At 32.2% G+C, this 13,777-nt stretch overlaps 1 protein-coding gene across 5 annotated transcripts in view; it reads left to right on the top strand.

Annotated features, from left to right (window-relative positions):
* Positions 1-13,777, top strand: part of LOC116352308 (5-hydroxytryptamine receptor 2A-like) — a 28,217-nt gene that overhangs the window by 10,654 nt on the left and 3,786 nt on the right. For all 5 annotated transcript variants that reach the window (XM_031784810.1, XM_031784807.1, XM_031784806.1 and 2 more), the window contains exons 3-9: positions 8,020-8,274; positions 8,794-8,927; positions 9,144-9,253; positions 9,928-10,117; positions 10,238-10,372; positions 10,577-10,789; positions 10,927-11,178. In XM_031784810.1, the coding sequence (XP_031640670.1) occupies positions 8,020-8,274; positions 8,794-8,927; positions 9,144-9,253; positions 9,928-10,117; positions 10,238-10,372; positions 10,577-10,789; positions 10,927-11,178 (1,289 nt within the window). The remainder of the gene's footprint in view (positions 1-8,019; positions 8,275-8,793; positions 8,928-9,143; positions 9,254-9,927; positions 10,118-10,237; positions 10,373-10,576; positions 10,790-10,926; positions 11,179-13,777) is intronic.

Below are 13,777 nucleotides of genomic sequence, written 5' to 3' on the forward strand. Positions count from 1 at the left end.
CACATTTGCGTCGAAAGAAAACGAGGACGTGAGCGCGTGCACACGCTCATTGACCAGCCTTCAATTTAACCATTGACAAGTTGAAAATGAAATATCTTCAATATAAAAACATGCTACAAAAATGTAAACAAATAAACCTTCTTCATTTGAATGAAACTTCGTTTTTTGGTGTTGAAATAAAATAAGACATATTGACAAGAGCGCATACACACAAAGTAATATATATTATGTACATTTGCTTCTTTCAAACTATATTTTTGAAATAATAGCCAGAACCTCTCTCTCTCTCTCTCTCTCTCTCTGTTCGCTCTTTCGCTTTTCAAATAATGGAATTCTGTTATGGAAATTGAATAGAAACGCATAAACCTTTTAACTAAGAAACTTGCAAATGAACCTTCCATCTTCATATGATTTGCGATTCGGTGAATCTGTTTTTCTTGTGCTTTTGCGTCGTGGTTTTTATGCACACGCTAACGTGGTTGCGAATGTGAGAAAATACTCAGCATCGGTGATGAAATATTATTTCTGCAAACCGAATAAAGACAATAAAAAAAATTCATTTAAATTCAATAAGAGTATTCGCAATACTTTTTATACACACATATTTTCATTTTCTTTTTGTACACACAAAGTAATTTCCATTTTTCTTTCTGGTGCTTTCAATTCGATTTCTGGTCTTAAGTGTGCATCAAGAAGAAGAAAACTAAAAAGCTTTCATTTATTCATTTTGGGTAGCACAATGGTTTTTTGGTTTTTTGTTTCTTACAACGTATAGAAATATAGATATATGTAATTTTATTCACACAATAAAAGTTTAAACGTCTTGAATTCAATGAATGACAAGACGGAAAAGTTTTGAAAAGATTAACTACTATTTTCGTTAAGTTTGTTTTTAAGCTTAAATCAAACTCAATGCAAATTCGGTGTAGTTACTCAATCAAAAAGCATGACGGGATGGTTTTTTCCTAGCTCCATTGTTGTTGTTGTTGTTGTTGTTATTATTATTATTTTCATCTTTAGCCTGGCAACTGTTAATAAATAAATTGTTTCAAAATCATCAAAAGTTAACTTTGCGAACATATCAGCTCAAAGTCACACCCAACATAATCTAGCATCGTATGGTGTTTTGATAATGAAAATGCTATTTATATAGATTGGCATTGACAATTGCCGAGTAAAATCCTTTGTTTGCGCGCAAAGGCTGCATCGTTCACTCCGTACAATACAGTATGAACAAACAAACGTGTGTGCACAGAGAGTAACAGAGTGTATTATGATTATTATTTGGAATATATTTGTGAGCAAACGAAAAATGAATGTCAAATCTCAACGTTTGTTTCGGATATCCCAACAAAAGCATTTTTCGCACGTACTTCAAACAGCCATTAACATCTGTGCATGTACTTTGAATTAAGATTTCCCATCTTTCAATATTTTTTTTACGCTGATTTGTTAAAAGAGCGCATCCTTTTCAAGATAGCGCGCTTGTAAAAATCGACCAAGTACAAGCACATGTACATGGTTTTGTTCTTTTTGTTTCTTTCTAGCTGAACGCTGCTTGTTTGCGTAAAACATCGTATATGTTTTTCTTTCTTTTTTTTTATTATTATTCTTTATACGAGGCTAGTCATCAAATGTTGCCTATGCCTAAAGCAAAGTCAAACGACAAAAATATTAGGCGCAAAAAAATGTAATCGTTTTTGATTATGGCTCAGTGACAGAAAAAAAATAAGGAAAAAATGGCATTCTCAACATCAACAGAGGGAAATGTATGTGATCAGACACACATAGCTAATTCGGGTCGAAACAACAATGCACAAAACATTGTGATCATGATGCACACAAAAAGAAATGGAAGAAGAAGAAAAAAAAAACTAGCAAAGAATAACAGAAAAAACAACTTAATGCTTGCATTAGCGACTCGAAAATTAGCAAGAGTTCAAACAATGCTTCTCATTTTCTGAAGGTTATAATTTATTCATTCCATCGGTCCCCTTTCCATCCGCTCCATCACCATTTCCCCGATCCTCGAAAAGTAAGACATAAAAATATTCGCACATAATTTTTTTGACAATGACCATTTTTACGAGCATAAAGTATAGAATTATGATATACTGTTTTTATTAATGCGATACAAACCACTACTTTTCTAAAACGATAAAAAAAAGCTCGGAGAGACAGAGAGTGAGAGCGCGCGTAAGAGTGAGATTTAAGGAAAATGAAACAATGATATTTTGGGGTGCCGTCATGCACAGAGTGTGTATTTTTCCGTTTTCCCTTTTTTTCTTCGTTTTTTTTTTTTTTCATTTTGTATCATGCAGATTTCCGAATATAGTCGTATACTTGAGATTGAAAATTCAAATGATATCCTCGCTTCACACGCACAAAATACCATCATACTACGTATATTCGCCCCATTATGCATATAATCACAAATCATATTTATGTCTATACAGTAGACAGAGTGAAAGTAGAATGCGATGAGTTCAAACTAGGCGACAGAGAGCGAAGAAGGATGAGCGCATAAGGCTTACCGCGAAATTACTAAATCTAACACAGACACATACACAAACACAGTATGTGTATTTTTGGCGGAAAATTTGACTTTGAAATGAGGAAGAATATGATATTTTGTAAAGCCCAACAACGAAATGCGGAAATGTTCGCAGATTTAAAACACAAGTATCCTTATTCGCAATGCAAATTTTTAGTGTGGTTCATTTCTTTTTCACTCTTTTTGTTTCATATTCGGTGCGGTTCATTCGCTCAATCTTCCGAATGAAAGGAGTAATATAGCAACGAAAACCACGTAACATTTCATCACTAAAGCTTCGGAAATGCGTTTGACGGTCTTACTCTCTTTTTTTTGTTTTTAATTTAAACAGTTGAAGTTGATATCTCCTGTCTCACTTGAATAAAGCGCAAGAGTCTAGCACATGCGCTATGAATTGTATTCTGTTAAAAATGAGTTGAAACGAAAATAATTTTTTTCCCAACGAATTTATGACATTTTAACATTTGTACTTAATGTTCACTGTTTTGTCTGTCGTTTGTCTTCGATTTTTCTTGAAATCTAATGAACCCATCAAAATTTTAAAGTTTTATTTATGTAATTTTCAAATAGTAATCGTTTGAAGTTTTTGAAACTAGCTAATGATTGTGATAGAAAATACTTTGATAAATTTGTGACGCTTGGATTGAAACTGCTTTCACTTTATCATGGCCACATTTGGAAAACAGAGTCGATTCTTTAATAATTCATTCCTGGTTTGCTTCAGATAAGTACGTATTTTATCCAAATTACTTTCTTTGATGTCTTCATCTAAATGGAATGAATTCTGCTTCAGTAGTTAACAAAGTCTTTATACATAATTCTCGGTACATTTTTCTTTTTCTCTTGTGCATGAATATTGACGTGCTGTATTCAGGAAGTACGTTTTTCATTTGACCACCGTCATAATATTACTCCTCAAAATAAACAAAACAAAATCGAACCGTATATTTTCTGAGAATAATATCAGGTGAACAAATATCGCCGTTCTCACCGCACTTAAAATGTATTTTACGTCTGAAGTTTGCCATCAGCTATGGCTGAGTTAGCGCTTTATGAAATAAGCCGCATGAAATTGCGTATGAGCTTGCGCCATACTATTCGAATTTTATCCATTGAACATTATGGAATTGATTCTCTCACTCTCTCTCTGGTGCACTCTTGTACAAAATGAGAGAGCAAGCAAGAGTGAACTATAAAAGAGAGAAAAAGAGAGAGAGATAGATGAAGAGAAAGGTAGAAAAAAGAATGTTCGCATACTACATGCATATATAGTCTACGTAAGTATGCCAAGATATTCGTATGTACGCGAAGGATTTTTCTGTAGATGTTCCATTAAAAACATGTATCGAATACATTAAATGAAACGTCTTTTGGCATTGGAATCTCTACATAGAAAGAAAAGAACATGTTCTTTTATTTTGTATTTAACATGTAGACGTATATTACATTTTATGTATTTGAGCGCATTTTTTCGCAGCCATTCAATTGTTTACCACTTTGGTTTTCAATTTATCAGACGTGGATAATAGAAGAAGTTTTATATGGATAAACAACTATGATTTCAAAAAGAAGAAGAAGAAAAAAAAACAAACAATTTTCGTTACAACACTAGTCCTATGTTTGGATTATTTTTGCTCGTTTATCTCCAGTTAACGAGATTTACAGAATGTATTCTTTTGAGTCAAGACATCTGATGAAAAAAGAGACTGTTGCTTCGTTTATTCAAGTATAATGGAAATGTCCAAACAATTTTCTGACATGAATCGTCTTCAATATTAGGAGAAAGAAAAACACGTACATTCTGCATACAAATCATTACACAAAGTGGATCGATTTTATATTCTTGAACACCCAAAACATCACTCGTTATTTATGATTATTTTAAATAAAAAAGTAACAATTGCTGATATATTCAACGTGCATGTACGCGCAAAGTTTTACGCAATTTCCTATGAGAAATGCGCATGCCAGAAATTGCACAACCGATTATGATGACTTTTTGATAGCTTAGGATTTATGATTAATGGTTAAGTGACCTTATTTATAGTGTTATTTGACCACAATATTTTTGTATGGTTCCCTGTGGGAACAACAATGTAAACTATTGGGAGTAAGGTCCCAAGAAGAAAAATCTAGCAAACAACGCCAAGTACCAGCATTTGTCGCGACCTACCGCTACGTATTTTTATCATAATTTTTGAAATATGTTTTTGCAGACAATTTCTTTTAATTCATTTATTTCTTAAAATGTATTGATATTGTAATGTCGCTCGTTGCCTATTATTATGACATCTGGTAAATAGTAATCAATGGTGTGTAAGTACATAAGTAACATGTTCATTCAGCCCAGAGATAAGACATTGTTCGTGTTCGTTTGTTGGAATCTGAATTTCACAAATATTCGTTAAAATATGAGAGAACAATGAAAACATCAGTAAAACATTACATTTAATCAAATTTGAATGAACATTCGGTCGTTTTTGAAATGGCTCGATTTTGAACCAAAAAAATATGCTCGTTCGAACGTATACGAATGAAAACGACCTTTGAACACTGAACGAACTATTCGTACAAAAGAGATTTTCGTTCAACTCCTATGAAAGCGAACTCCTTGGTCATTACTGGTTTTGGTGATGCCATAGACTTATTCATATCAACTAATAAGTATTGGCAAACACTACTTTTTTCAATTTGAAAAACTTTTTCTATATTTTGATGTTGTAAATCTCACAGAATCTGTTGATTATTAAAGAAACATCAAAATATGTATACGCTTTTATTGCCGGTCGTTTGTGATCATTTATTCGAGCATTTCTCCTTTAGTGCTCTATTGATTGGCTTTTCAAAAATGGTCGATTTTTTGACACTTTTATTATTTATCTATTGAAAAACACTCGCAAAGATCGTTTATCATATTTTAAGCATTTTTCCTTCTATTATCAGTTCAAAATCTCAATGATGCAGTGAAGATGCTGAAATCTTTTTACATCGAATTTATATGAAAATGTGCTGTAATGCTGAAAAAGGTTTTTCATTCTTTATTCTATTTAAAAGATTAATTCATAAGATTCAATTCTGGTGATACAAGGTCTGGCAGAATAGTTAAAAGTGACACTTTTTAAGTAAAAATCAAGGCACACCCTCTTTGGCCTACCAACACCACGTTTCCAGCATTAATTCAGTTGTAAAGATATATGCTATAAATAAAACTCTGATTTAACTGAGAAAATGTAATTTATTGTGTGCAGTGTGCATATTATATATTTTTTTTTTATCTATTCTCGCAACCAAATGCTTATATCGAAACAATCGTGTCAAAGAATCTACTAAAGTATAATAATTCAATGTAAATTTCAACACAAAGCGAAAAATTAATTCATTTATAGAATGGTCGTTGAAGCAAAAGCGAAAGAAAAGCATAAAATTTGCAGCATATTCTGTGTTGAAAAATTTGCATTTGATTTTTTTTTATATGTCTTGTTAAATTCCGGGAACAAATTTTACATCTTGTCATGAATAACCATGGTGTGTTATCATCTCATATAAAATGTAAAAATCAAACGAAATTTTGGTGATGGGGAGTGGTAAAAAAAGACACATTCATTTTAAAAGACTCTTCATACATCGATGATTTTGCATATTCATTTATATTTATTGAAATAGAAAGAGCCAGTAAAAAATAAAAGTGAAAAATTGCAAATGATTTTGAAGATTGTGTGTGAAACAGAGAGAATACAAATTTACACCCTATTCATAATAATAAATAGAGAGTGTGCGTGGTGTTTTTCTTCTGTTGCTCTACTATACTTTCTTTTTTGTTCAATCTCACTTGAATCACACGTAGAAGGTTACACCGAATGAAGCGAAAATAAGTATCAAATTTAACGCGGATGTTCGTCATTCAAGCAAGAATATCTTTAGATGTACTACTGTTGATATGGATTATCGTATGCTGAGCGGTAAAAGAGAAGAAAAAGAGCATCAAGTAGCCAGATTTTTCTCATGATTTTTGGTTTTTCGTTAATATGAATAAAAACAGGATTACTTGTTACTGTTTTACACTTGAACGATTTCATTTAGCTAGGTTACGCTCACTTCTCGTCCACTTGTTTGGCGGAGAAAAAAGAATGAAGAGAGCATTCATGATTTGGTGATGGGGCCTTTGTACAGAAAATAGGCGATTTATTCATTGATTCTAATACACACAGCAGAAAGAACAAGTGAATAAAACACCAAATCTTTTCTTCCTAGTTTTTATTTGCGTGACGTTTTTTTTTCTCTCTGTCTGTTGTTGAGGCATGTTTTTTGTGGTTTTTTGCTTCTTTGTAAGTGTTTATATTATTGTGTCCAAGAGCAATAATAATACTGCCTATAGATTTATAGATTTGGCTCAATTTATTCTATAGAGAAATGCTGTTGAATGGAATGCAATACATTTTATGATAAATCACGCGGTTATGAATCGATTTGATTTGTTGAAAGCTAACATTAATTCCAATTTCACACAATCTATATGTATACTAGACGGGCATTATTCAATGAAATTCCAAACTCGAATTACTGCACAGCAAAAAAAAAAAATAAACGCCGAAAAAAAATCACTTGGCTATTTTTCCATTACAGTAAGGAATGCTTGAGTTGAATTTCACATTATATATGGCATGTATGTACGGAGAGAGAGAGAGAGAGAGAGAGAGAGAGAGAGAGTTGAATAGCAGTGCCTTTAGTTTTAATATGTATAACATACATGAAAAAGGGGGGCACACACACACATTGTGGACAATTCTTTTAAATGAACTCAACTTGATTTGCTGGAATGTGCGTGTGAAAATGTACTGTAAAACCACAATGTGAAACATTGGATACGACCGAATATATCGACAGAACGATAGAATAATAAAAAAAACATGCTGGTCCAAACGGTTGTTATTTGTAGTAAGTGCGTTATACCATGTTGAGCCATGGAATTTCCTTGCTTATTGTTTTGCAAACGCATAAAAAATACTATGCGCATATACTAAAACCCCGAATGAAAACCCAGCATTCCTCACAGATTTATTCGGTAAATTGAATAAGTTGTATTTTACATCATACAAATTGTGTACGTATGTAGTACGCACATTTTTCATTGGAATCTCACTCAATTTTGCATTGTATGATAAAAAAGCATGAATTTCATGGTAAACATCTCGACTTCATTTCACGATGAAAGAAACCTTGTTAATTTGAATTTTAAAACTCACCCGAAATATATATGTTACATGGTACAAAATGTTCATAAAAGTTTTGAACCGAACAACCCCAGTGATTGATAAAATGATTTTCCGAAAAATGTGAGCACACAGTTTCAGGAGCTGTATTTACTTTTATTCATGACACAATGTAAACGGATGCTATCATTAATATGATAAAATTACGGGTTAGACAATATTAATTGGCTTGTTTTTTTTTTCACTTCATTTCAGATGCTTATGACTTACTTCTTGATGACGGAAATTCCGAAACATATTTATCACCGGATTTTAAAATTTTAAATAGTTCATTTTATTTTAACGGGTCATGTGATGGGTGTTTCAACAGCTCCATCTTAACTCAAAGCAATATCATCAACAGAACAACTAGCGGATTAGGAAATACAACAAGCGACGAAATTACCGAGCTTGTGATTCTGGCTGTTACGTCTACAATATTAGGACTTGTGATATTAATAACAGTTATCGGTGAGTACAGCATTAAAAATTCCTCGCATTCTTGCTTTTTAAGATTTCAGGCCAATTTCAACAAAATTGTTTATTTTTTTAAAATACTTTCATATCGAAATGGATAAAAGTTAGTTTCATTTTTATAATCTAAAATATTTCGAGTAATATTTCCGTACTCCAAACTTGAGAAAATTGTATTTCTATTACAAAAAATGGTAATGGTGGGACTCTGAGCATTTTTTTCAGACAGATTTTTCAAAGTCTCGGACAATTTTTCAAATTCAATATGTCAAAATATATAAAGAAGTTCCAAACTTCATCAAATCTAAATATTTTTGTTTTGCCTATAGTACGTAAATGTGACTAAATCTTCAAATGACCTGAATCTGTCAACTATTTTCTGGATTTTTTTTTAGCTAGCACGGCATTAGCTCATTCTGATGCCATTCGTGTTGAAAAAATTAACATAGAAAATCCGTTTTCTCAAGATAAACTCAGTTTAAGGTTTTGTTCCGTATATTTTATTATTTTCAACAGGAAACGTATTTGTTATAGCTGCAATTATATTGGAACGAAATCTACAAAATGTCGCAAACTATTTGGTGGCATCGTTGGCTGTAGCTGATTTATTCGTTGCATGTCTTGTGATGCCGTTAGGAGCCGTTTACGAAGTAAGATTCACCAATCAATAAATTTCTTTCGGCATTTTGTTGAACATCTAAAAACTGTTCTTGACGCTTTTATACATATAAAGCAATTATATCACTTAATACCACTTGATTTCAAACAATCTACGGACCCTCAGAAAAGATAAGAAAAACCGAGGGTCTCATCATCATTATCTCTCAGTGTATCTGATAAAAAGCAATCCTCATGTCACATTACAGATTAGTTCAGGTTGGATACTCGGACCGGAGCTTTGTGATATATGGACATCGTGCGATGTTCTTTGTTGTACTGCATCGATATTACATCTGGTTGCCATAGCTGCCGATCGGTAAGCCATAATCCAATTAATATTTCTTTTGTAGTAAGTTTGAGACGTTATTACTAACTCGTAGCTACCCTAAGAGGGTTTTCAGTGCATTTTCGCTTTTTGCTCGGTTCTGTTTTAAGTAAATAGTAGAAAATCCATATTCCAACTCACTTGTCAGTACAATCAGTTTCTTTTAAAAATCAGTTTAATTATTAACAGGCATATCTTAGGCGCTGTGCTTAGTATTTTGTTGCTGGCATAGATCTAGAAATCTAGTGCCATATTATATTTGAGATATAAAAAAGCGTTAAAATCACATGTATCTAGTCTTCTTTGGCTCCGAAAAGGGTTAAATGATTTTGAGGTCAAGTGTTTTTATTTTCATATTTTGTGATGGTGAAATGTTATTTTGCCTGAAACGGTATAAGAAATGAATTAGACATCAGATTTGACAAGCATTGTTCGTAAATAACTACACAAAGTCGCTTAACAAAAGCTTTTTCAATAAAATATATTGGAATTGCTTGTTTCAATGGAATCGCATAATTGCCAATGCGGTAAAAAAGAATGTTGGTGAAATGTTATAGCAAATAAAATGGCTCAATGTCTTGTTCATCAGACTCAAATGAAAATGAATTTTATGTTGATTTTAAAATTTGAAAAAAAAAAAAAAAAAATCATGTATTCATTTGCAGTTATTGGGCAGTCACAAATGTTGATTATATTCACTCGAGAACAACTGGTCGCGTTTCTTTGATGATATTTTTCGTATGGATATCAGCCGTAATCGTATCGTTAGCACCGCAATTCGGATGGAAAGATCCCGAATATATGGAACGAATACAACAACAAAAATGTATGGTATCGCAAGACATCGGCTATCAGGTTTGTTTCGATATTCAATTATTTTCAATTGTAAAATAAACATCAATCGATGATAGAGAGAGAGAGAGTTATAGCAAATTCAAATTGACAACCGTATTGTTGTATCGTTTCTCGTTTCAGATATTTGCCACGTGCAGTACGTTTTATGTACCCCTGTTGATAATATTAATATTGTATTGGAAAATATATCAAACTGCACGAAAACGAATTCATAGAAGACGTCCAAAACAGACCCTTTCTGCCAACAATAATCAGGTATTGCATACATATTGACACACACACACACACACACACACACACACCCACACTATTTATGTATGTTTGCATATCGGCATTGGCAAACAATATTTTCATTTCAAGTGAATGACGGCCGCTTAATTTATGACCAAACACAATTGTTATATACATATTGTATAATAGAATTGTTTTTCGATTCTTTGTCGCTTTCATTTTGTTTAGGTTAATAAAACAATGAAGAAGTCCAATCCACGATTACGATTTCGTTTAACATCAAACTTTGTCAATCACGAGAAATCAGCAGTTTCATCATTAGGTTTAGTTGAAGGGAACTCCACAATCACAGTTAATACAGTCGGTGACACAGACGAAAGTAGTACAGATAAAAAAGGAATTGATATTATCACTACCACATTCAACGACACAACAAAAGAGGTGAGTAACAAACGATTTCAAAATTCAATTACAACTTTGAAAGTGAAATCAGTGTTTGCGCCATCTGCATCCAAAAATGAAATTTAAATTGAAAAATTGTTATATAAAATTGAAACAATTTATTATTTGATTGTTAGGTTACAACATCGCCATCTTCTGAAGCAATAGTAACCGTTTCGCAACAAGTGACGACACAATCGCAAAAGGAAAATCAAAGCAAAGAAGGTGAAACTTGTATAGCAATAAGTGATCAAAGCACCGGAAACGTTAATGCGAATCCATTAATGGTTTCATCTTCTCCATCGCATCCAAACCATCAAAAACACGACGAAATCCAAAAAACACCACCAGTGCTAGGGACAACGCAACAACCAACTCAAGTTAGCAAAGTGAGTTACAAATATACTTTTTTTATATTGCGGAATTGACAATCATCGAAGATATCAAATTGAAAAATCAGGAATCTTAGACACACAGAAATTTTACCATTGTGATTCAATGAAATTCAACATAATTTCTCTTTTTCGTCAAAATGTTGACGTGCAAATTCAACTAAAGGTCTATGTTCTACAGAGATTGTTTCTCAAAGCAATAAATGTGAGGAGGAATGCCCTGGGGAGCTTGAGGAGCAGAGATCCTCTTCAGTGACATAAAGAATTAAGTCAAAAAGTTTATCCTAACGCGACATACCTACCCAAAGTGACCTTCACTGTCATTACTTCGACGGATGACGATTGTGCCCGTCATAATAAGCTTGTGAATGAATTGAAGTTGAATCTGTATCCATGAAAAAATCTTAGTTTTTTGCGATTAAATTACATTTTGACACTCGTCGAAATAAAAGTGGTAAAAATATCAAATGTCCGTGTCCGATAGAAAGTTGCAAGTCAAAAAAAAATTGTGAATGAAGCACTTGACTTTGAAATCAATTTTGAAAATTTGATAATATGAAAATCCATGGTTTCTACATTTTGAACATTTCTCAAAATCTACGTGTGTGAAAAAATAACTCTCGGTTTTACTTTTGTTAAAAAACGCAAACTTTTTCAGCAAAATTGAGATTTTTTTTTTGTATAGAGATGGTGTGAAAATGATGCAATTATACTACGTAAGTCGTCAAAAAAAAAAACGTTGAACTTTCATGCTTTCCCAAAATAAATACGAGAAAATGTTTAATTCACAACACCAGTATCGTACTTTTCTGTAAAAAACTCAATAAAATATTCCATGTTTGAACTTATTTCCGTATTTTTTTCCACAAATTTTATGTGCCTTTATTAGATTTTGGTGTCAAAAAATGCGCATTCGAAGTGTATATAGCTAAACTGAAACCAAAATCGAAAACCTTTGTTTCTAATTAGTGTTTCAAACTCAGTTACGCCGTACAGAAAGAAAAACAAAATCCAAACTTTAATCCGAACAGCACAAAAAAAACCGAGTGTTCGGTACAATCGTACCCCAATTCCCCTATACATAAAATAAAAACTTGATTGCGCTGTAGAAATCAGCTTGACATTGAGTACGTTATACGTTGATTGAAAGCATTCGCTGTCCATGCTCGCACGATGGATTGCACTAAGTAAATCCTATTTATATGAAAAAACACGAGAATATTTCGTGGAACAAGTTTTTATTGGCAACTTTTTCACATGAAAAGTAGATGGTTTTTCATTGAAAAATGTCAAATTACATTCTGACTATACTACTCACGGCATTGTATCAATCTCTATCAGTTATTTGCTAAACCGCACATTCTTATTTGAATTGAATTGACAATACCGTGTTACTGACATATCTTTTATTGGTGCTTTTTGTAACCACAACGCTTGTTTCCGTTTTGCTCTATATATGAGAATACTTCCAGCCACTTGTACGAAATCTAATTCGTTTTTTTTTTTTTTGAATATTTTTTTCGCGAAATTCCGAAAAGCCACACACAAAAAAGTTAAAATGAAAACATTACGTTGGAAAAAGTTTTTTTCCCTTAATTTTAATTTTACATTCAAATAGGCAAAATCGGCGTTCTCAATTCAAAAGAATGAAGAACACAACATGCAGTTGACAAACTCTACGTGTACAGCAAAAATAGTAACAGTACCACTTGTATTGGTGTGAATTTTAGATGGAACCACTATTTGCATTATTTCTTCGATTTAGGGTCTATGCACTCATCACAACACAAATAAAACGTCAATATCATGTTTGGCCACTGAATATTTGAAAAAAAAAAAAAAAATCATACAGAAATCTTATTTAAAATGTAACACGAAATACAAATTGAAAATCTATATCAATTATAAACGTAACCAGATCAAAATTGAATAGCGTCATTTATTATTTAATTAAGCACCAATCATAATGCAATAATAATATCAGCTGTAATACAAAGTCTATTTTCATCTGATGTCAATTTAAATGTCTTAATAACGTTAATTTTCATCGATGAATCTATCATCTGACAATTTCAGTTCGAAATAAAATTATTCACCTTTTTCCGTTGCGACAAACATTTTATTTTTGAATATTGCTGGTTTAGTTTACATTGATTCCTGTAGAAATATGTGAAACATATTTTACAACAAATTATCGAATATGAATGATATGGTAGAAAACTTGAATAAACGTTAATTTAATTTAAAGTTATGGTTGCCTTTGGACGTAAATTTAAAAAAAAAACAATTGTATCAATATTTAAGTGTTATATCAGAGAGACTTCAATTCTTTGCACGTTATGGTTGCGCAAATATTTGAAATAAAACTTTATACATTCTGAAAATATTCTTTTATATGACTTCGAATTACTAATTTTCATAAACTACCCGAGTACACCGGCGGCGCTCTTTACAGAGCGTGTGCGCTCTTCTGAATATCTTTTTATTCATCTTCTTTACAATATAGGCAGCAACGAAGAAGAGCTGTATCATACACAGCAACGAACACAGTACATACGAAATATATACAAGAACTAATGCAATGGTTACTAGATTT

This window comes from Contarinia nasturtii, unplaced genomic scaffold (assembly GCF_009176525.2).
Source record: "Contarinia nasturtii isolate CC-2019 unplaced genomic scaffold, AAFC_CNas_1.1 Cnas_scaffold_187, whole genome shotgun sequence".
In the NCBI taxonomy this organism is placed as follows: Eukaryota; Metazoa; Arthropoda; class Insecta; order Diptera; family Cecidomyiidae; genus Contarinia; species Contarinia nasturtii.